Source organism: Mangifera indica, chromosome 1 (assembly GCF_011075055.1).
Source record: "Mangifera indica cultivar Alphonso chromosome 1, CATAS_Mindica_2.1, whole genome shotgun sequence".
NCBI lineage: Eukaryota > Viridiplantae > Streptophyta > Magnoliopsida > Sapindales > Anacardiaceae > Mangifera > Mangifera indica.
The window spans coordinates 7333511-7359384 of NC_058137.1; the positions used below are offsets into that span (position 1 = coordinate 7333511).

Genomic DNA, 25874 nt, shown 5'->3' on the forward strand with positions numbered 1-25874 from the left:
TCAGGGGCTCACTAGATATTATAGGAAATTTATAAAAAAAACTATGGCTTGATTGCAAAGCCATTGACTAAGCTATTAAAAAAGAAAGAGAAATTTCTCTAGACACCAAGGACCTACGAGGCATTCAAGCAACTCAAGGCTACCATGATTAACATTCATGTATTGGCCATGCCATATTTTTCAAAAACCTTTGTTATTGAGACTGATGCCATAAAAAGTGTGTGGTGTTCTCACTCAAATGGATCACCTTATTGCATACCTTAGTAAAGCCATGAGAATAAAATTTAAAAATATGTCTGCCTAAGAGAGAGAAATTTTTGCCTTGGTATTTATAATTAAGAAATGGCAATAGTATCTCTTAGGGCAAAAATTCATCATTAAAACTAATCATCAACCTCTCAAGTATTTTTTGGAATAGAATTTAACTATTGATTATTAGCAAAGGTGGCTTGTTAAGTTGTTTGGATTTGACTTTGAAATTCAGTATAAGTTTGGAAAGCAACCTTAAGTTAGACATCCATTGCTTAGCTACTTTCATAGCTCTGCTTAGGGGATCATTCAAGAGTGCAAACTACCTATCACAGGATTTCTAGTATTTTCTATTGGAGGAAATTACAACAAGTCAAGAACTTTGTTCGCAATTATGAATTTTGTCAACAATATACACCTGAGCTAAGGCAAACCCTAGGGCTATTACAACCCCCACTGGTTCCTGACAAGGCTTGGATTTGTATTTCTACGGATTTTGTTGTAGGGTTGCCTGTATTTGAAGGTAAGTCTGTTATTTTGGTTGTCGTGGAAAGATTTACAAAGTATGCATAATTTGTGGCATTGCAACACCTTTTATCTGCTATCGAAGTAGCTAAAGTCTTTTTTTCCAATGTTTACAAGTTACATGGCCTTCCTCATTCTATTGTTACTGATCGATACCCCATCCTCCTCAGTAATTTTTGGATTAAGTTATTTCAGCTTCAAGGAAAGCAATTGTTGAGATCATCAATGTATCATCCTCAAATTGATGGTCAGTTGGAGGTTGTTAAGTGTTGCTTGGAATGTTATCTGAGATACATGATTGGGCACAATCCTAAGAAGTGGGGTGTAGTGGTTACCATTGGCAAAATTTTGGTATAACACCAACTACCATTCAACTATTAAAATGACTCCCTTTGAGGCCCTATATGTGCATGCTCCTTCAAAGCATATTCCTTATATTATAGGAAAAACTGCTAAAATAGTAGACAATCAGGAACTGATGGAAAAAACATAGATTTTGCGATTGTTGAAACACCATTTGCAACAAGCTCAAGACAAGATAAAGTTGCAAGTTGAGAAACGTAAGACTGAAAGACAGTTTCAAATTGATGAAATGGTTTATATGAACCTGCAACCTTATAGGCAATCATCCATCCCCCAAGTCATTTGTCAAGGGGTATTTGTTATGAGTCATTTTATCCTTAAGGGTTTTTCTGTCAATTTTTCAAACTTTATTAGCTAATTGTGAGTCAAAGGGATTTTTGTGAATGTTTTAATTATCTTATTTAGTTTATAAATAATAAAATATTTCAGTGATCTTCTTTTATCAATAACGATATGACAAATAATATTAATAGTAATTTTATTATCACCTCCACTTTAGGTATTTAACGATTATCAAGATAATATTCATTTCATTATAATTATATCCTTATTTTTTGATTTTTTAGAATAAAAATAACTTTATTTTTAATTAATATAACAAGTAACATAAAAAATATTTTAGAATAATTACACCTACGGGTATTTGAGTAAAATAATATAATTATATTCTTTTATTACCTTTAATCAAACATAATAATTATTTATACCTATTAATTTTTATCAAACACAATAATAATTTATATCCAGTAATATATTTTCAAAGTAATCTTTCAATTTTAATAATAAAACATTGTTCAAACCAAACGCACCTCAAAAGTTTAATATTAAAACAATATAGAATCTATCACATGATTCCACACTCTGTTATTACATATCACTCACTATTCACTAGTATAAATACAAGATTAGAAGTTCTAATTGATAGACAAATAAAGCTTACTCCACGACTTGACTGATTGAAGAGCAATTTAACGATCAAAGGGCATGCACAGAGACAACTTTATATTTTAACTTTTATAAATTTCACATCGTACCTATACAATCCATTCAACAATTAATAATGTTTTCAGAGAAATATTAAATATGGATGTCAAGGCAAAGTGTGTGTATATATATATGTCTGTTTCAGTGTTTGTTAGACTGATAGTCATAGTCATATTTGATGAGCAAAAGAGCAGTGGACAGGAGTTTGGTAATTTGATTAAGTGGTGTTTGATTTGTGATGTATGAATCCCATTTTGTGGAGGTGTCGTAGTTGAGGTAGGTAGCTTTTGCATTCATGCATGGCTCTTCCGTATTATTATGATATGAAATGGCTTAGAACTGCATGTGGGCTAGAAAATTGAGATGCCAGCTGAACAGATGTTTTTATCCAAACCCTCTTTTCTCTTCATTCTTCAATCAAACTTGTGTCATTCATAACAATAGGACAAGTTTAAAGTCTCTGAACATTAATTTGAAAGGGGAAATGAACAAGCCGACTTCTAGTATCTTACCTACTTCTTGTTGGTAAGTTTTCTACATCAGCTGGTATAATGTTGTTGCTTGCTTCTCTTTTAACTTACTACAGAATATCACAAAAAAAATCATGATAATGTTTGTTCAAAGATGCCATCACGATAAGGCCACAGATCATACATGGCATAAAACCCCAAAGAAATTTATCTACATTTTATTTGTTTTGTCTTTGAAAAGATATGTGTTATAGTTGGGGATTTGGACCTCATCCAATTGGATCTTCTCTATGCATAACTATCTGTTTAGCCTCTCTAATTTCTGCTTAATTCAAGAATAAGCTAATGGGTCTGCAAGTAGTGGCAAAATTTTATGTGGCTTGCTGGGTAGTCCACTAATTAATTTCAAAATTTTAATAATTTAGTGATGATCGAAATCATTTTCTGTCTCATCATAGTTGAACTTTAAGGGGGCGTTTGATTGGGGTTATATAAAGATTATTGTAGTAATTTATGTTTTATTACTTTATTACTTTATTTTGATTTAAAAGTAATAAAAGATTTCATTAGTCTTTTATTACTATTGATAATATAGTTTCACTTTAAATATTAAAATATTATTAAGATAATTTTGATTTTATTAAATTATATTTTTATTTATTAATTTTTTAAAACAAAAATACTCTTACTTCCAATTAATATAACAAGTAAGATGATGAATATTATATAATAATTATACCAAAGATATTTAAGTAAAATAATATTTTAATATTATTTTATTATTTTTAATCAAACACAATAATTATTTATACTTATACATTTTTATCAAATATAATAATAATTCATAACTATTATTCTTTTAGATAATCTATTTTTACGATAATATTTCATTTTTTGTAATAAAAATTATCGAAATCAATTGCATCCCAAGGCTTTAGGGTTTATCCACTTCATCTTCAAGCTTTCACAAAGTGGCTTTCAAATCAATTGACATCAGTGTAAATGGATTAACAAATCTAGTGAAGGAAATATGAAATATCATTTCCCATAAGCTAAGAAGAGTTGAAATTAAACAAATTATAAATTTTATGATGATGTTATAGTGATGCTAAGCCACGCAACCCAACCTCCTATCTTAGATAATAAGTTTATTTTTGTTCAATGAACATTGTTTCCACGAGATAATTTTATTAATTAAGACTATTTCTGTGTATTTATATGACTTTGAATGAGATAAACATTTTGAATGAAATGGTAAGATGAAATTATCAAGTGTTTTAATGTCTCACCACGAAAGTGACCCAGAAAATCAGTAAGGTCTGGCATCAAGATCTCTCACCTTTCACCTCTCGATCCAAGAGTTTAATTGCTTTCCCGTCACATAAGAAAACATGAGTCATATTAGTCATTAATATATGCTTGGCCTTTGCAGAATGGTCCATATATAATTAACCCATTAATAAATAACTAATCAGACATCAAGCACTCAAATTATATGATGAGTACTATCTTAGAGGAATATCATATGTACACATTTTTTTATGTATAATTAGGTATCCAGATAATATATTATTATATTATTCAATCATATGATGATACAATATCTATATATATAATTGTGTACCTAAAAATATATTCATATAATTTCATTAAATATGTTTTTTCGTTAATCTTGACATATGATATAACATCTCAATTCCTTATTTACACATATACATCATTTGGGATAAAAAAATTTCAGGATTTTATTTGAAAAGTATATTATAATTCGATCATAATATATATTTTTTAATTAAATAGATACCTTTTTTTATGGTCGTGAAATAATGAGTTCCTTATTTAAAAGTTATAAGTATTTTTTTTATGATATTATTTACTAATTATTTATACTGCCGTTAAAATAAAAAAATTTATAATTTTACCAATAGAAAAATAATCGTTAAAAATCTATTTCTCGTCATTAAAAAGTTTTAACAATAGAAAAAATTATATTATCCATTGTCATTATAGTTTCTATCGCTAAAAGTATTAAAACTTTTTTTTTTTAATAGTGAAGTTTGCTTAATTTAGTTCCGTGTTTGATATTATCATTGAAAAAAATAGTTTAGAGTAATACTATATATTTATTATTTGTATACATAATTTTATTGAATATTCTATCTAATAAAATATTACGTTTTAACTTTTTTACGCGGTGTCCAAATTTTAGATGTCATGACTATGCATAGCTAACTTTATAATTTATAATTTTTGTTAATTTTATATATTTACATAAATTAATTAATTATTAGTATTTGGTAAAAGTAGGATAAATATTGAAAATTTAATTATACAAATATCTTTGCATGTTGTCTCTTTCAAGATTGAAAAAGGTTTTAGTATGTTAGGTAAATATAAAATAAAATGGTGGGAAGGGCATAAGGGGAATTATGTTCATTGGTGTGATTACTATTGTAGTCACATTTATTAAATTAATTAATAGTGCAACAATTTCTTTATTGGCAACCTCTCGAAAAGGTCTACAGGCCAATTTTTCTTTGATCTGTATCTTCTTATGTATTATATAATCTTAGAGCAGCTCAGCAGTCCTAATTGCTTCAGTATTTGGCTCTATTTATATCTTGTAAGATATTTTTTAGTAAGAAATATCATGATTCGATAACTATTAAAATGATTTTCCAAAGTAAGAGGTCAAATTAATTATTGTGATATATATTGTAATCAATATTTTATACAAAAAGGAATTATAAATTTTTGTAAAATTCAAACTCTTATTTACACAAATCTTTGTTCAATCGATTTGTATATGGGCTAACGCACAAATTTATGCTGACTTGTATTGATCGATCGGTAGTTGGTTTCATCTTCATTTAGTCGTCTGGGAAGCATAGCCGTGATAGAGATGGGAGGTTAGTTGGTTCCAATCATTGAAAAATGAAAAAATACAAACTCTTATTTACACAAATCTTTGTCCAATCGATTTGTATATGGGCTAACGCACAGATCTATGTTGACTTGTATTGATCGATCGGTAGTTGGTTTCATCTTCATTTAGTCGTCTGGGAAGCATAGCCATGATAGAGATGGGAGGTTAGTTGGTTCAATCATTGAAAAATAAATAAATACAAACCCTAATAGAAGGAAAAGTGAAGTTTTCAAAACTTAAACTTTGGGAGAAATGGTTAATTTTTAAAACTTAAAGAAGGAAATGAAATAAAATTTTATTTTTTCAAATATTAAATGTCAAATGACAAATATACCCTTTAAACTAATCCTTGGGTGGTCATCTGTTTTGGCCTTAATAACAACATCCTTAACTATTTGCAATTAAGAACGTAAGTTCTATAATACCCTCGCTAGTTCAACTTTCGATCATCATCCAGAAAAATATTGATTGAGCTGCCAAAATCCCTAATTTAATCCTAGTTATATGGTACAAATTGATTATTGTATGGTGTGACACATGCAAATTATGCATATAAATTCTATGTTGTATACAGATTTTATTGTCACATACAAAATTTTGTAATACTTTATTATATGAATTTATATTTGATCAAGTTCTTTGCAATTGGTAGACCTTGCATTTACTCATTAATTAATTATATTTTAAAAACTTTATAACAATTTAAAGAATATAGGGAAAATCCAATAAAATAATGATATTATTTAGCGTGAGAAAATAAGAAAAATGAATCCAAGTTGTGCAGTGCCACTTGAAAAACTAGTATATAAGTGCCCATGGTATCTTTCCCAAGTTAGCAACATTTTAGAGTTGCAGAACAAGAACTACAATTATACATTCAGGCAAAGCATGGATTCTCTTATTCAAGCTTTGGACCCTATAACCATGGCGTGCTTGTTCATGGTTCCTTTACTTTTGTTGTTAGGTTTTGTGTTTCGTCGTCGTAAATTACCCTATCCACCGGGACCTAGAGGCTTACCGATAATCGGTAACATGCTGATGATGGACCAGTTGACTCACCGTGGCCTGGCGAAACTGGCTAAGCAATTCGGTGGTTTGTTTTATATGCGTATGGGGTACTTGCACATGATGGCTGTTTCAAATCCTGAGATGGCTCGCCAAGTTCTTCAAGCTCAAGACAACATTTTCTCCAATCGACCTGCCACCATAGCTATCAGTTATCTAACTTATGATAGAGCTGATATGGCTTTTGCTCACTACGGCCCCTTTTGGAGGCAGATGCGCAAGCTCTGTGTGATAAAGCTTTTTAGCCGGAAAAGGGCTGAGTCATGGGAATCAGTGAGAGATGAAGTTGAAACTCTTGTAAGATCCATAGCCCAACAAAATGGAAAACCTGTGAACGTTGGGGAGATGATTTTTTCACTCACCAGCAACATCATTTATCGGGCGGCTTTTGGGTTGAGTTCGCATGATGGCCAAGATGAATTTATTCGTATTTTGCAAGAGTTCTCCAGGTTGTTTGGTGCTTTTAACATTGCAGATTTCATTCCTTCGCTGGGATGGCTTGACCCACAAGGTCTCAATAACAGGCTCGTCAAGGCCCGTCAATCTCTTGACAAGTTCATCGACAATATCATGGACGACCACATGCAGAAGAAGGCAAAAAACGATGAAGGTGAGACCGATATGGTGGACGATTTACTTGCCTTTTACAGTGAAGAAGCAAAAGTAAATGAATCAGAAGATCTACAAAATGCTATCAAACTCACCAGAGATAACATCAAAGCCATTATCATGGTAGGTGAATTTCATATTCAACGAAAAAACAACGGCTTTAATTTAATGTCAACTTATCTTGTTTGGTTAATTTATATGTACAATTATTTCTAACCGTTCAAGTTTTTTGTTATTTATAGATTCACCAAACATGGGATGTTATTATTTTTCATATGAATCACCATCATTTCATCCCACGCACGTTTCCTCGTCATTCTAATTCTCACAAGCGATGCCAGCTTTTAACATTATTTATATGCAGGATGTGATGTTTGGTGGGACAGAAACGGTGGCGTCGGCAATCGAATGGGCCATGACGGAGCTAATGAAGAACCCGGAAGACCTAAAACGAGTCCAGCAAGAGCTCGCTGATGTTGTTGGTTTAGACCGCCGAGTTGAAGAGTCAGACACTGAAAAATTACCCTTTCTGAAATGTGCACTTAAAGAAACTTTAAGACTTCACCCACCAATCCCACTCCTCCTCCATGAGACAGCCGAGGACGCGGAGGTTGCCGGTTACCGTATTCCGGCGAGGTCACGTGTGATGATCAACGCTTGGGCTATAGGTAGGGATCCAGGTTCTTGGGAGGATCCTGAAAGTTTTAGACCATCAAGGTTCTTGAAAGAAGGCATGCCTGATTTTAAAGGAGGTAACTTTGAGTTTATACCATTCGGGTCGGGTCGGAGATCATGTCCGGGTATGCAACTTGGGTTGTATGCACTTGATTTAGCTGTGGCTAATTTGCTTCATTGCTTTAAGTGGGAATTACCTGATGGAATGAAACCGAGTGAACTTGACATGAGTGATGTGTTTGGCCTCACTGCACCCAAAGCCACTCGACTCATTGCTGTACCCCATAAGCGCCTGATTTGTCCTCTTTAAAACCCAGAAGGACGACTAATGGTCGTCAGGTGAAATGGGGAGAAGTTTTATACATGATATATACTTGGGCCAGTGAAATGGTGACTGCTGAATTGTGTTTTATCGGATTTTTGTTCATTTTACCTACGTATATATATTTTGGGAAAAACAAAGAAATAAACAGAAAAGAGACTGATAAATGTGGGAGTCCAATTTGGATTCTCTTTACTGCTCTTTACTTTCATATATGGAGGCTCTTGTATTATCATTTTGTCTTTTTACTTGTGGATGACACTCAAATAATAATGTTGGTTTTATTCTCCACTTGTTAAATAGTTTGCAAACGACTTTGCTTAAGTTGAATCAAAAACTAGGTTAAGCAAATAGGACCTGAAGGTTTTCTTCTGGCAATGGGCAACCATCATGTTTGACATCTTCGCTCTCTTTTATCTTCATTCTTCCACCGTCCTATTTAATTTTCCGTTGACTATGCCCATCTTTGTCATCTTGGCTGGTGCGTGCACTTACGTGAGGCATTAGCTAAGCCTAGGCCGATACTCAAATCAGACAGGTTCCCAACTACCAAATCTGAGTTAAAGATATATAGTACTTATTGGCTTGAGAAAATATCTAAGGAATCGTGGTTGGGGCTTGTCAACTCAGATTGTCTCATGTATTATACCATGCCAGTAAGCTTTTCATGCCATGGGCGCCTCCTACTCCTAGCAGACCCCATATCCCATGTCTCTGTCTTGGCAATTCTGCAGAAACCCTGTTCAATATCTGCAATTCAGATGGGGCTCTCTATCATTGATATTGTGGGGGCCTCGTTAAAAGTATCAACCATGGTCTTTTCATAGTAGTTCATACCATCATCCTTCTATATATGCTATCAGATGACACCTTTAAAGACACAGCAAACACAGATAGTTACAACATTAGAACGATGATATTTACAATATCATGGTATATGTTGCATATAATCTCTCTTTTGTTATCACTGTCACAGCAAGAGCAACAGTATTCTATCACATAATATTTTGCTGCTTCCACCTGGGCCCTTTATTCATGAATTTCCTGAAAATTATGTCAAATATTATGATAAAATAACAGACAGGAGCAATTCAAAAATTCAATTAACTAAACAGAACTATTTCTCAGTTCCGTTCACAAAACTCACCGGGTCAAGTTTGTTAGTGATGTTAGAGGTTTCAGCATTCTGGTTTGCTAGCTCATCTCTAAACCTCCTACATTTGATGTCACCAGGGAAGATAATATTGACAATGTCAGAAAGACTTAACTGAAACATGAGCTATGGAATTCTAAGAAAGCATATGACACTTTCTGACCCTCTTTCAAGATTCAAATCCAACCGTTGCCCTGCAGTAACTTTGTCAGTTTCATACTGCATCACAAACAAGGTATTTGCACTATTAAGTGCAAGAAAGAACCATAAGAAAAATCTACATGGTAAAGCATAAACATAGCTTGCTTATCTGTAAAAATGACCTCAATTCGCTGCCCATCTTCTCCATATCATTCTGAAGGCACAACAAAGCATTTCAATTTCAAAAGACGCAAGATTGACCAGATCTTAGGCTTTCAATGTTGAAACAATGTCTATGCTTCTCCAGATCAAAAGTGAAAAATTGTATTTGTTATGCATTTTAATCCCAGCCCACTCTACCTAAAACAAAAGGAAAGTTTGAGAGAGAGGGAGTGTCAAGCGCATTAATTCATGTTAATTTGCTTCATTCAAGTGAGTACTTATTTTATTTGAGACATTGTATCAGCATTCAGGTGTGGTCACTGATCATTTAAAAGAATCAATCCAATAGATTCACCACTAAGAAAGACAAGATGACAAGACATAGGAGAAAGAAACACCCTTTAGGAAAGATCACAAAAAATAATAAGTACAATTACTTCATTTACTAATGTTGTCATAAACTGACATGAGATAAATAATAAGATTCACAGAAGGAACACCAAAAGGAACAGGAACTTGCAACAAAAAAAGTTATTTATTGGAACACAAAAAATCACAGTAAAAATAATATGTAACTTATAAACTCTAATGCATTGAAGTCTAGTGACCACAATGTTGGTTAAATACATCTCAATCATCACAAACATGGTAGCATCATTAACAAAATTGCAACTGTTTATCCAAAAACAAAAAGATTTGACTCTTGAACCATGATAACAATTAGCATTACAAAAAGGTAATAAATAAAAATGACAATCGCACTAAGACCTATTTGCCTAACAGTTCTCCAGAAGAATCGAATTAAGAGAACCAGTCAATACCTGCAAACATTGATGGGATTTGAATTTTGACAAATTGGATTCCTAAATAATTACACTCTATTGACAAACAAAACCAGACACCCAATTAGAAAGTTATTCTATAAAAAGAAAAACTCATTTTCCAAGCCATTCTATCAGAAATTTCAATGGTCCATTACAACAAATCTTGCATGTAAAGCTTACTTTCTGCATCTCTGCCTTCCAAACAACTGACTGAGACACATTTTCCAAGCTGTCATTTAAAACCTCGATTATGGCAGCTGTTATCGCCTCTGCTTGCTTGGAAGGCACCCCTTGCCCTCCAATCTCCTAACCTAAAAACAACATAACGCAATGAACCATTAACACAAGCAAACAACCAATAAAAGACAAAAAGCCAATTCAATAAAGTTAGTTACCGGTGCCAATGTGCCAACGAGAAACAACCGCCTTACATTAGATGCCACCAGCTGAGAAATCTGCCTACAATCGAACTTCCAATGCAGTGAAGCAAATTACTATATGGAGGAATCGGAGGGTGGTGCTTTGTCTGAAGCACCGAATTCTCTGAATCTGGCCACATAATACCTGGATAGGGTCTGATTTGTCCAACAAACTTACAAGTGGCAGCCTGCAACAGTGGGCATTTGATTTGGCAATGAATATCAAATTCAACAGACAACTAAAAGCCATAGAACCCAAATCGAAAACACAAATGATATCTTAGAAATTGTCACATCGAAAACACAAAAAAAAAACAAAACAAAACAATATAAGATCTTCCAAAATGATATTGTACAGATTGTATCCCACCAATTAGTGTTGTACATGCTCGTCTGGTATGAGTCGTCCTCAAGCCTTGGTTCTGCTCCACTACTTGATAATATATTTGATCTCCTCTATAAACAGTGATCACATCCCAGCAAACTCATAACTCTCATAGCTGATTTTGCAAGAACAAGCACTCTTAATTATCTTCCTAACCTCCTGTTGGGGAGAATCTTATTACAAAGACTTTTTCTCATCAAAATCCCCACATGACTACAACGTCAAGCAACTTCCCACAAGAACAACCTGCAACCACTACTCTTCATACAGTTCTTGCCTTTACATATCATCCATTCTTGTTGCGCTGGTTTACTATCATCCATTCATCATATTCTTCATACAGTTCTTGCCTTTTTTCCCACCACAATCACTGTGATTGATGAGCTGGTTTACTATACAATTATGACTTGATGCGTTCTTGGATATCTTCAACAAAACAAAGCCCAAAGTTGAAGTAGATTACAACAGGTGAAAAGCTCTCTTGCGAACAATTTCTCACCAAATAAAAAAAAAACCTGTTGTATTATCCTAGTACAAAGTAGTAGACTGATTGATTCAAGTACCAATTTGGACATGAAAAACATAAGCAAAACTTCACCAAGAAGATGATTACGATAAGGACCAAAAGACCTATTCCCCCCAAGTTATAGTGAAGACCCAAACTCTTACCCTCCAACTTTCAAAAATTCAAACACTCATCCATAAACAAATTTATGTTAAAAATTTTTGTTAAAGATAAGGATAAAACCGTTATTTAATAAAAATTTAAAGTTTTATTACTTTTTTTCTTCAAGTTTAAAAATCTCATAATTTCCCCCCAACCCAAAGTTTGAAAAGTGACAAATACCCTCTTAGAGTTTGTTCCTCTCCTGTCTAACGCTGATTGGTGGTCTTTGGCCGTCGGTCATCCTTCCTCCTATCTTATCTCTCCCCTCAGTCTCTCTCCCTTGACTCTCCAATTGTCATCAGTCGAGATGAAGACCAAATCATCTTCGTCTTAGATGAAAACAAACGGTCTTGGTCTAAGACAAAGATGTGTCGTCTTTGTCTCGACCGAATACCATCAAAGAGACAAGGGAGAAAGATTGGAGGGAAAGATAAAACGGGAGACAGAATGGCCAACGATCAAAGATCGCTAATCGGCATCAAAGATGAGAGGAACAATTCTAAGGAGGTATTTGTCAGTTTTCAAACTTTTGGTTGAGGGAAAATTATAAGTTTTTTAAACTTGAGGAGAAAAAATAATGAAACTTAAATTTTTTATTAAATGATGATTTTACCCTAATTTTAACTGAAATTTTTAACAAAAATTTATTTATGAGTGGATGTTTGAATTTTTTAAAGTTAGAGAGTGGGAGTTTTGGGTTTCACTCTACCTTGGGTGGGACTAAGTCTTTTGGCCTAACAATAATAACCAAAAGAGGCAGCAACCATATATACCGACATCTTCAGGTAGTCATCAAGAACGCCTTCATAACTTTGGGAGAGTCCCATGTTTCAAAGCTATATGGCGTACATTTATTGTATGATTGCAATTTTTTTCCGAGTTGAGTTAATCCTCTTTCCCCTTTATCAATATGTTTATCTTGATTCCACTGATCTTTTTGTTAACATACATACACACACACAGCAACATCTTCAGAAACAATGGTGGTCAATGCATGTTATCTGTGCTATTCGACAGGCATTAAGAAGTATGTGGCTTACTATAAACTAAGCACCTTCAACCGCTACAATATTTAAGGCCATTTGCAGCAACATACACTAGATATTGAGACTACTTATACCAAATTAACATATAAATCAGGCATTTCAAAACACACACACACGGTCATGCTTAACGACATGACCTCACCCACCCACATATTCATGACAAACAAACACAAACAAGTAATGAAGGATTTAGAAAACTAAAAATATAAGATGAAATGGAGATCTTTCAGGTGCCTTGTACACATTGGATTGAAGTCCAATGACTCATTTAACAATGGTAGTGACACTAATGTTAAGAAATTAATCTGAGTTAGTTGAACCATATGTTAAATAGATTTTCTTATGTAATATTCAAAAGAAAACTTAAAAATATTGTCCTTCTAATACCAAACAGGTTTTAAAATTTATTCTAGAAGATTCTTTTAGACATTATTCTCTAGAAAATTCAAAAGAAGGGTACTAGAACTCAACTAAGTTCTAACTCACAAAAAAGATTGATATAAAATATATGATGTAATATCAAAAAATGGTCGATCATCTCAACAGAGATTACCCAATCCTAAAAGAAAATGGGTAAACAACTTAAGTATATAAAATAACGTAAGAATGATAAGGTGTGTTATGATTTTATAAGAATTAAAATTTTCATAACTTTTGATAAATGTACTAGTCATTTATGACATTAAAATCTAAGACCTACAAGAGACGCTAAAATCAAGATGTGCTCATAATTGTTGCATACCATTAAAAGTTTGACAATTAATTGTCAAGAGTAGCTCCATTGGTTAAGCCTAAAATTGTTATGACCATATCACAAACAATTGTATTAACCTTGAATAGGTGCTGATAATCATAGCCTCCTTGAGTCTCTCAAATTGCTCTTGAGCTGTGCAACTCCATTGGAAGGCATCAGTTTTCAACCGTGGCCTTGCTATATTCCTATAGCCTTCTACAAACTTTCTATAATATTTAGTCAGACCAAGGAAACCCCTTAATCGTTTAACTATCCTTGGCACAGGCCACTCTTCCACTACCTTATTCTAATTTGGGCTAGTTCTTACACTTGTGTTAAGATGATGTGCCTTAGATAGGAAATTTGAACACATCCAAAGGAGCACTTACTTCTGGCGACCAGCTTGTTATCCTTTAATAGTTTTAACACTAACTTCAAATGCTTGAGATGTTCAACCTGCTACAAATCAATATATTATGAAAAATGAAAAACATCAACACAAACCTCCTTAGATTGGCTTTAAAGACAAATTTCATTAAGTCTTGGAATGTAGAGGGTGCATTAGTTAACCCAAAGGGCATGACAGCAAACTCATAGTGGGTCTTATGAGTTTTAAATGATGTTTTCTCTATAAAATCTTGATGCATCCTTATTTGCCAGTAGTTTGATTTCAAGTCAATTTTGGAGAACACTTTTGCCCATCCTAACTCATCTAATAACTCCTCCACCATAAGAATAGGATATTTATTTTTAATAGTAGACTTATTCAGGCTTCTATAATCTGTACATAACCTCCAGGAACCATATTTATTTTTTCACCAAAACCACTAGATTGGAGTAAAGATTACTGCTATTTTGATGACCACTGATTCCAGCATTTCTCTCTCCATTCTCTCAATAACATCCTTTTGAAAGCTGCTATATTTGAATGGTCTCAAGGTCACTGGTTTAGCATCAGCCTTGAATATAATTTGGTGATCCTAATTTCTTGGAGCAGGTAGCTCATTCTGTTCACTAAAGGCATCCTAAAATTGTTATAGGAGAAGCTCCAACTCTAGCCATTCTCCCTTAGTTACCTCCCCAATAGTGTGTAAGATTGCTAACTCTATTCCTTACTGTTCCATGACTAGTTGGACTGAATCCATATTTTGATCTCTTCTCAATAAATTCAGCAGTTTGGTTTCACTAATAATGGATAAGCTCACTACCCTTATGGCTTTGTAATATTCTCTGTTGTCCCTTTTGTGTAAATACCCTAGGAAGTTTTTCTATATTCTATAAGATATCACCTAAGGTTAGCAGCCACTTGGCACCTAAAATCAGGTCATAATTATCGAGTGGTAATAGGCATCAACACTGAACCTTTGTCCCTAAACCTTCCACTCAAAGCCCTCACACAACTTGTCACGCTGCAGTTGTTGTCCATTATCTACCATGACCTTGGTTCCCTCCACAGTTATCATTACACAACCCAATTTTAGAGCAACCTTCTCATTAAGAGAACTGTGAGTACTACTTGAATCAACTAGGATAAAGATAGGTCTCCTTCAATGTACCTTATTCAATCTCATCACCCTTGGCCCTACAGTTCCATTGAGTGCATTCAAGAAGAGGTGCATCAAGCTAGGTTCCTCTTCTGGCCTTTTGCCATTACCTCTTCCTCTCTTGTGTCAACTTGTAGTTGAAGTGTGTAGAGTTGCTTCTTCTTACACTTATGCTCGAAGGCATACTTCACATTGCCGGAAGGAAAGGCCTTTGGCCTCCTTTCATCCAGTTCCTTGCTAGTTAAGGATTGTTTCTTGGCGGTATTGTACTTTGCAATTTAGGCATTATTAGTGGTGAATGTACTAAGAACCAATCATATTACCAGTTTTAAGATATTCTATCTTGTATAAATAATTTATATTAATAAAATATATTATGTGCATGTGCATCATTCGGATGATACAAATTTTTGGAAGATCAAATCATCAAAGAGTAAACGACGTACATGATGTCAATTGGACAATGACATCGCATAATAACTCTGTTGAATGCTTTCGTTGATTATCATAAAATGATATTAATCTGAATGAGTATGAAAATCATATCATTAAGGTATTAGTGTGAAATAATGGTTAATGAACTATTTTTCAAATATGACCATTTTGATGAATTACATGGACATTTAAAATATAATCAATCATTTGTTGTAAGATCATACTAGTGTATGATTGATTCATAAACATGAGATGTCACAGTTTGATCTAATATAAATACATATGTTTCATATAGTGTATAAGTATCGGGGTATTCATGTCGCATACAATAAGCCTAATCACATGTTGTTCCAATGCATAAAAAAGTGATAATCATAAAAGAATTTGTCAACTTGAAATAATTTGATTTTAAGGTCTCAAACGAATATCAATAAATATTAAAAATAGAAATCTCTTACTATGGTATAAAGAAAGTCACACGAAAAATGATTTGTAGTGACATATCTAAATATATTAATCATAGATATGATAACCAATTATGGTTAGAGTTTTGATATACTATTAACCCGTCTTTTGTCAGAATTTAATAATAAAGGGATTTCACTATATGATATGTACAATCTAGAAAAATGTCCTATAGGCTGTGTCTTCAAGCTATGGATTATTACTACCCAAATGACATCTAAGCTTTAGCAAGAATGGTTTGTTCCCAAGCCAATAGCAGCTTTTAGCAAGACATAATACACAACCGTATAAATCCCTCATTTGACTAATTTTATTAGGCCAAATGACTATTTTCCACCTAAAGGGTTGACTAAATAACAAATTCTTATATTTTAAATTTGAAAAAAATTAATTTTTCACCCGTATATCAAAATCAAGTGCTTGTTCAAGAGTTAAATGATATTTATATTATTTTATCTAAATATTTTAATAATATTAATATCACTAACACTTTAAATAATATAAACAATTATTTGTTTAAGATTAATACTTTATTTTTTGTCTTTTCCCTTTCTTTTTTCATTCCCTTAATAAATATAAAAAACCAACATCCATCACTTACAAAATTGAGAATCACACTGATGAATGCAATTTTAATTGACTTTATTGTAAAAAATTATTGCCAAGGACAATTAATTTTAATTAATATAAATTAAAAATAAAATTATATTTAATAAAAATTGGAAGACAATATCTTATTTAGCTTCAAAGTTTTTTTTTTTTTTCGCCATTTTAACAAATTTATAAAAAAAATTTACAAATTGTTTTAACTAATTGTTGAGACAGGTGGGACACCAAAGGATCAAAGATCTCCACCATCTATCAATGGGTTAACTCACTGTAAATATAACAGATACAATTACATCAATTTTCCAATGAACTCAATATTAGAATGAGCTTCGAGTTGTGGACGGCCATTGCGCCACTTCCACAACCAATGCCCCATACTCAACCCAGACGAGGCAGTAATGGTCGAAAGCAACTCTACTTTTTGTCAAGGTCATTTCTAAAAACAGGATAACAAGTATCCAGTTCAAGACGATCCAGGATCTGCTGCGTTGCCCAAAGATAAGAAGAATGGCCTTCAACCAGATGGGTTACATCAACCTGCAGAGCTAAAACATATTAGTTACCATGGGTAAAACATCAGCACACTAAATAGATCCCAAGCAATCTGCATACACAAACACATGGCACGAAAAAGTTGAGAGAAAAAACTGGAACAACTTACATTCTCAATTCCAGGAATATTAATTGGTTGAATTCCAGCTAATCCTTGTGAGAGTAAACTGTTCACAATAATTGTTAGTTTTTAGGAAGTAAATCACTTGATAATTGTACATTTTCTTACAAAGCAACCAATTGTTATTTTACCGAGGAAACAAAGCTGCAACATACTACTACAAACAATGGGACATTGGATACCAATGATCTTTCTAATTGGATTTTTAAAACACCCAATCATTTTTCTTGGATATTGGCAGGAAACTCTGGGAATTTAGCAATAAAATAAACAACATAGCTATCTAGATTGCCCCTCCCAGTGATCACAGAAGTCCAAACATTTATTATCCTCACATTTTCTCCCATCTCATTGTTTATCATGCATACCTTGCACGGAAAGCAACTCCAAGCATCCAATCATTTGTGGAATAAGCATTAACAAATCTTCCAGCCACCATCTACAAAACAGAAGGAATTACCAGAGAAAAACCTAGAATAATGTACATGGCAGTGGTTTAAAAACCACTCCAGTCAAACACATACACTGATATCTTTTACCACCAGACTGATTTTCAATTGATTATAAGTCTGAGTTATTTAACTTATTTTGAATTTTTTTGTAAAATTTTGCCACTTTGGCAACCAAAGATGAACAATTGACCACCAAACCAAATTCAATTTTAGTTAAACATAATCCAGTTTTATATTTAATAATTAATATAGCAAAATTGTTTTATATGTTTAATAATTATTTAAGCAGTACACCAATCCGACCATCGGTAAAACCAGTCCGACTGCCAATTGACCCAAACCAAACCTTTTACTAGGTCAATGTTCAGTATAGGTTAGAAAACATTGATACACGGTAAGAATACTATATATTTATGGGAAATTTGCTTTCAAGATGCTTTTAGTATAAAAACTGCAATCACCTTTCGTACAGCTTCCCAGTTCTGATTTTTAATTGAGATGGGTGCTCCAAGAAGAACAACTCGTTCTACAATTCCAGCTGGCCAACATTAATAACAAATGCATCAGGATCATTATACTAAATTCATAACTCTTACGTAGTCCAACTGTAATACAATTTATTACCAGTGCATTCAGTCTTGGCCAAATGTTCAAGACACTTAAATATTACACGCGCTCCAAGTGAGTAACCTATAAGGGTCACAGGCCTGGAACATTCGTCAAAGAAGTCTGTTAGAAATTTCGAGGCACCGGACTGGAAAACCAATAACTTTAGGTTAGCATACCTGTTCCCTTGCAGACCTTTCAGTAGCACCTCAGCTAGCAGCCTTCCTGCTTTGTCTGACCTAGAAAATAGCAGGGAAGAAAAAGATCTAGTTAATACTTACAAGGGATACTACAAGAAAAAACTAGTTACAGACAGTCCAGTACTGAATTTCCTAGCCCACATCAGCCAAAGTCCCTTCAGTATTCACAGTTCAAATGTTCAGGCAGCCTGATAAAAGGAACTTGTATCCCAGAACAGGAAGTTATATAACAATGGCATTCTCCAAAAATTTATCCCCAAAAACTGAAAAGCAATCCATTTCTTTTCATAGTTTTTATTCCATAAGAACCCGAAAAAGTTAAATGCTTAAATGTGATGGGGTTATAACTCATGATTTGTTGTAAATTGTTCCATATTCAACATTACATTAAAAATCATTATCATATAAAAATGCATAATTATTCTCAACTGCTTATAATTCTTCATTACTTCCTGCATCTTTTAACCAGTTTCCGAATTCTTGTAAATTTCCCCTTCTTCCCAACTAAAATAGTCAGCTTACAGTCAAGACAAGAGATAACCTGTTCACAGCAATTGTCCATTTGCTATCTATAAGATCAGCCGCTAAAACTAAAGTTGCTGGCCAAGCCAATGCTACTAATAGTGAGTTTAATACAGTCATCATTGCACCTTGCTTCATTAACCCCAAGGTGATGCCTACAGCAGCAGAAGGAATCAGTAAATTGTTAGAAAAATGTTCACAATTGCATTAATTTAGAGACATAATAGCAAGATGAGGTTCCAAGCAATTACTTGAAGTAAGCCAATCCTGAATTGCAGTGCTCACTGCAATTAGAGTTTTGGACTCCCACTGCAGTGCATACCTAAAAATTTATTGGCTTCAGTAGACATTCACTTTCTCAAATTCATTTCTCAGTTTCACAAACCATGAGCACATATGTTTAAATAAAAGAACTAGCAAACACATCAATTGAGATAAACAAAATGGAAATACAAGAAACACAGAGTCAGAATGTTAAGAAATTAAAGAATGTTACCCTGACTCAACATTTTATTATTTCTCAAGACATAATTGTTTAGGTTATGCTAATTACACCTTAGAAACCCATTTCTAAGGAATATTCAACGTTCAACTTTGTCATTATTTTATAGGTTGGAAATGGCAAGGACAATTGTTTTTAGGAAGATAAATGGCTTGGGGATTTTAGCTTGAATAAATGCAAGTCACTACTTATGCCTCTTGACTATTGTTCCTCACATGAAAGTAGAATTTAAACTTCCAAAGGCATTTGAAAATGTTCTATTAATGAGCCCAGAGAGAAATGATAATGGAAGCTTGACTCTTCAGGTTAATTACTGGCAGATCCTTCTCTCAGATGTCTTGGAAAGAAAATCCTCCACTGGATTTTAAACAATTCAATTGAGATTAGCAGGCAAAAAGCTCCTCTGACTTGTTTTCAAAAGGGGCACTCAATACCTAAGACATTCTCCAATTGAAGTACCATCAAATGTGCCTCACCCCCCGCCAGAGTTACGTGCAAAAACACACAGAATCCTTTGAATATTTTTTCCTTCTTTATCCCCAGGCTTCTTTGATATGGGCTAAAGTTTGTAGAATCTTGGTTGGTTATTCCTAGACCCTGTTTCGATTTAGTTCTAAAGAATTTTACTTTATTTAGAAAGGGAAAAATGGTCAAGACTCTTCAAAGAGAGTGCTTCATCATCTTTTGTTGGTAATGTAAGGTGAACATAATTAAAAGATTTTGAAGCCCATTTGAGGAAAGAAATGAGGATTTAATGGGACAAGATGAAGTTATTGTAATCTCTTTGAGCTTCTGTCTCAAAAGACATCAAAGAGAAGTCTATTTCTTTTATTCATCTTAAGTGGTTAGGGACTGTGAGTTGATTTTGGTTGTGTTTGAGGGTCTCTCCAAGTGGGATAAATCTTTATATGACAAATAACTTAAATGAATATGTTAGGATCCCAAGTGTAAGGTATGGGACTTGGATCCCACATTGGAAAGTATGGGCAACTAGTGTGGGGTTTATATGGCTTTGGGCTCTCCCATCTCAATAGCTAGCTTTTGAGGTGTGGTACTCCTAAGGTTCGTATCAGAATATTATGTGTATGTGTGTGTGTGTGTGTACTAAATTTACAAAACCATATCCCACAAAAAGTGGCAATAATAACTAAATGCTTAAAATGTGAAAGAATCAACTTATTTCTTGTATAATTCAGATGGAAAAAGAAAACTGAAGAGAAGGAATTTCCAGCAAGTGGAAAGTGGTAAAAAGTCTATACCTCTCCAAATTGTCAATTTTTCCTTCCCAAGGCCTTATAAAATCTTTCTCATTAAAAACTAATCCAGAGATCAAGATTTCAACTGCTAGCCGCTGGCAGAGAAGTTGAATTACAACAAAAGTTTGGAATATTCAATTAAACATATACAAATATCATTACTGAAAGGCACATAGGTGAAGAGAAAGAAAGAGATCATAAAATGAGAAAAGCCCAAAAAGAAATAAGAAATGATATATACTCACCCCTTGATTACTGCTCTCCCCGAGAGGTTTGAATTCAAATTCATCAACACTTCCAGTTCTCCTAGCCATTTTACTCCCTGTAAGTCCAGCTCCAGCAGCTGGTGGCATTGTGCAGAACAATAAACAAAAAGGTTTTTCGTCACAAACAACTCATTTTTCAAGCAGAGGCAAAGGCAGAATTGAAAATTTTCTTCATAAAAAGAAAGAAAAGATTGCCCGCACTAATTTTTAGGACAAAGAGATAAGTAAACGAGCATTACCTTGAATTCTTGAAGTGAAGAATATGGTTAACTATGACGAAAATTAGTATTCTCTCACTCAAAAACCAATCAAATGCATAAAAGATGAACATTGAAATTTGTCTAAATAATCATGAAATTATCTATCAAACGTATATAAAGAATTTATTATATGGAACCATTTAAAGCAAAAATATTTTTATTTATCACGCACTAGCCATTAAATAGGTAACACCAGAAACCCTCAGGAGCACAATTGGAAAGAAAATCAAGCACATCTTCAACTTGTACATAACTAAGAAGCATAGGTCCTCAATGGGTTAATCTAGTTGACTATATTTCTTGCAATAGCAAGAAATCAAGGGACCTAATCCTTATACCAACTCTGGAGGAGGAACTTATTTCATGTTTGTCAATAAGGGAAGATGTGGAACTGTGTGTAATACACCATGTAACAATTCAAACACAATTTGAACATGTGCAAAATCTAAAACAGACTTTTTCAACATCATATGAACGCCTGACACAAATACATGTAAATGTGTTTGTCTGTCCTTACTGAGAAAAAAGAAATGATAAGGTTGGGCAAGGAAATTCTAAAAGATTCTCCTAAGGAATGTAATTAATCACTCACCTCCAAATGATGCAGCAACAGCAACAGAACCAGCAACAGTTCCAGCAGCACTAGCAACTGCAGCAAACCCACTTGCTCCAATAACAGGGATGAGAGTGCCCAATGTTGGAGCTAGAGCACCAAATCCAGCAGCAATCGCTGGAGCAGCTAATCCTGTTTAACAATAAAATGTGAAGTGAAAATTCCATGTTGTCAAAGCTATGAGAAAATTGTTTAATATGGAAATTACTACACTTTCAAAATTCACAGATGTTTAAATACCACCAGTTATTGCCATCAAGGTTCCTCCAGCTAATGCAGCAGCACCAATGATACCACCACGCTTCCATTTAGCCCATTTACTTTTTGGTGATTTGGCTTCTTCTTCCTTTGATTCTTCTGTTTTTCTCATAGCCATTGCAGAGCAAGCAACCAACATCTCCACAGCTTCCTAGAATATAGAAGCTACGTTAATGAGAAGAATGCATAAACATAATATTTCAAGTTAATACATCCTTGAGCACCCATGCAGAGGAAACACTGGACACAGAAACTGTGTGTTCCTTCCAGATAGAGCAAACAACTATATAAAGAAGGGCATGCAACAGAGGGGGATTTGCACAAAGTTTGGGATAATATCTTTCTAAATGTTCAAGAGTGCAGAAACCCTTTTTTTTATCAAATACGATTATGGACTGCTGGCATAAAAATATATGAATATAAGTACTTCAATGAACAAAAGTCACACTATCAATATTTTTGGTACCAATAGTAGGAGAAATTGATACACAGCTGGTGTAAGACTTTCAAGGCAGCTGATAAGGATGCCCAGTGTACATACCATTTTTATCCAATTAATATCAAACCATGCTGCCAGCAATCTAAGAGTTACACGATGTCGAGCATCATAGCCCTTTCTTCGCCGGTTTATTTTTTTGCAATCTTCAGGTGCATCTGCCAGACAAGCTGACAGAAGTTCATAAAGAACTGTAACTTTCCTCTGATAACTGAGGTTTGTAACCTCTTCAATGGGTCTCTCGTCAATAATACTGCCAGAAACACAAGGAGCACCTTCAGACATATTACTCTCTGTATCCTGCACAGTGGCCATGCACACATTCACCAATTCAGAGTGTGACTGCAATTCAGCAGTGGAAAATTTCTCGTGACATTCAATTTCATATTCTTGATGTCTCTCTTTCTTGGACTTGGAATATTCCAAATTTGTCTCTAGGCTGCATGCTGTAACATCAACAGCTTTTGCCAAGGCTAATTCCTGATCTAAACTCTGGGAAGGACTATCATCACTTTCTAAAGAGAGCAACTTCAAAAACTGTGACAAGATTCACATTCATAGTATTTAATCAGGATGGAATCAAAATAAAATTTTAAGCACGTGAATTAAAGAATCTAAAAGAAAGATCAAGGGGTTGGGAGAGAAAAGAAAAAACAACAAAGCAGTAAATTACATGAAAGTTATCTGATTCCCTGAAGCTATTATGTAAACCTTTCACTAACTGAACTCAAAGGCTATGTTGAATTCTTTATTTCTACTAAAAGTACATATAACCATTTTGGTCACTACTTGATCCACAAACTTATTTTAAATGTACAGTTCTCTTTTTTAAACCATTAAACTGGACATGATTACAACCTAAATTACATGACAAGTCCCACACAGAATTATACGCAAGACAAAAGAACATACAGCTCCAACAAGATTCTGAGCAGGACAAGATCCAGCTGATTCCTCCAGTCCAAGCCATGCTGCTGAATCAATCTCCAGAAAACTGTGTAAAAACAAGGTTAACAAAAAACTTGAAAACAGAAGAAAATACTTCTAAACTAACATTTATATGAAGACTAAAGATAGCTGAACATCATTCTTTGCAATCAGCCATCATTACTGAACCTTCTGCTATAAGCTCTAAATCATTAGACCAGAACAAATTACAATCTAAATGTCAAATGTAGATTGCCAATCAATAGTCCTCATATTCACAAACCTGTAGTTTACACACAAAAAGGCCAATTTTATATGAAGAAGGGCGGTGAAAAAGTAGACTTCATCTAAACAGTATGGATCCTGAATGAATTCAGGCACAAAAATCTTATGCTAAATTATTCCCCAAATTACCGTCAATTATTAAATGAACATTAAGGTGCTAACTGACACACAATGATCATTAATCAAGACAATGTCAATTTTAAAATCAATTTATCAATGACACTATTAATTATAAGTATAAGATAATTATAAAAATAAAATAATACTATCAAATTTTCAAATTGGAAGTTGAGTCAATGCAGAATTCGCATAATATGTGCTCCCAGAAGTTGGCTACAACTCATATAAATTCGCAAAACTAAATGAATATAAGGAAATTGTGTATCAATTCCAATTCTACTATCCTTTATGATTTTTATAGAGATTGTCAATTACAATGAATGAAAGTGAAAACAAAAAGACTCTGAATGACCTGAAAACGGGGCGGAGAAGACCCGAATTTTCATGGACCCAAAGTTCAGGGTCCTCAGAGACCGAGTCACTGCTACTACTGCAACTGGTTCGGTCCTCAGATGAATCTTCTTCTGTGGGCACGCCCAATTGAAGACTCTGGTGGCACTGAGCCTGGTGCAGAGCAATTGCGAACAGTGCGCCGGCCGCATACCGCTGAGTCGGCGACAGAAACGATGTCGTTGCCATCAGCAAATGTTTGATTAATTAAGAGACAGTTAATAAAAGTCGTACTAATTAAATTAAGCATAAGCGGATAATTAATAAATAAAATATCATGGTTTATATGGAAAATAATCAAGCATTTAAGTAATTAGATTTTGACTCCATCTTCGCTCTAACCTTCCAACTCTTAACAAAATCCTAATATACTTTATCTAACGCCCACTTTCAATAATTTTATTATCAAAACCCCACTAAAAATACACTAATTCAGAGAAGAATCATCACTAAATTCAGACATGAAGATGAAAATTTGCTGTTATTTTCCATTTGAATGATTGATGTGAAATTTCTGGGAAAATGTGATGAAAGTAGGGAAATCGAAAAAGAGAAAAAAAAAGGGGCATTAATATATATATATATATATATATATATATATATATATATATATATATATATATTTTATATATAATAATAATATATTATTATATATTTAAATAGTTAAAAATTAAAAAATTATTGCGTTTAGGTTTGACTTTACAAAATGATAGGTATGAAATTTGCTTATAAAGATAAAATAATATTTAATTATATAATAATATATTATTATTTATTTATAAAATTATATATATAATTTTATTATTAAAATTATTAGAGTAAATATAATTTTATATTTTTATTTACGAAATTAGAGGTTTTTTAATATTTTTATTTGGTAGGAAATTGTATATGCACTCTCGTTTAATATAATTTAAAAATATTTTCAAAACCAAATCAAAATAAAAAAATGATTTGGAAAAATTTTAAACCAAAGCATTATAGGTTTCAAACAAAACTAAATAAAATTGAAAATATAAGATTTGGTTCAATTTAAATTATATTTTGAATCTATTAAAAATCATTCATATCAAAATAATTGTGATAAAAAAACTTAAGTAAACATTTATGAGATGATAATAAAGGTTCGTTTTAAGTATTAAACAGTTATTCTTGAGTTAAAGTTTTTAATATTTGTAAAAGAGTATACAATAAACATCCATGGTAAAAAAAGTAAACGACTGTGTGTTAAAATGTGAATGTGAAAACCATTCTCTAAAAAAAGGATACTATAAATA

At 33.2% G+C, this 25874-nt stretch overlaps 2 protein-coding genes and 1 pseudogene across 2 annotated transcripts; 1 reads left to right on the forward strand and 2 right to left on the reverse strand.

The window, feature by feature from the left end:
- Window positions 1–6337: 6337 nt before the first annotated feature.
- Window positions 6338–8488, forward strand: LOC123227833 (cytochrome P450 84A1-like). Its single transcript, XM_044652957.1, has 2 exons — window positions 6338–7314; window positions 7556–8488. Exons 1-2 carry the CDS (start codon window positions 6406–6408, stop codon window positions 8174–8176), a joined length of 1530 nt encoding a protein of 509 aa, XP_044508892.1. The 5' UTR covers window positions 6338–6405; the 3' UTR covers window positions 8177–8488.
- Window positions 8489–9064: 576 nt separating this feature from the next.
- Window positions 9065–11091, reverse strand: LOC123228057 (annotated as a pseudogene).
- Window positions 11092–16990: 5899 nt separating this feature from the next.
- Window positions 16991–25144, reverse strand: LOC123227664 (transmembrane and coiled-coil domain-containing protein 4-like). The gene is made up of 15 exons (XM_044652763.1): window positions 24560–25144; window positions 23788–23869; window positions 22921–23412; window positions 22362–22530; window positions 22101–22253; window positions 21228–21325; window positions 20986–21077; window positions 19476–19546; window positions 19244–19379; window positions 18682–18741; window positions 18521–18603; window positions 18358–18434; window positions 17813–17883; window positions 17433–17490; window positions 16991–17308 (listed from the first exon to the last, which is right to left on the reverse strand). The coding sequence occupies exons 1-15, from the start codon at window positions 24784–24786 to the stop codon at window positions 17186–17188; spliced, it is 1992 nt and encodes a 663-aa protein (XP_044508698.1). The 5' UTR covers window positions 24787–25144; the 3' UTR covers window positions 16991–17185.
- Window positions 25145–25874: the final 730 nt, after the last annotated feature.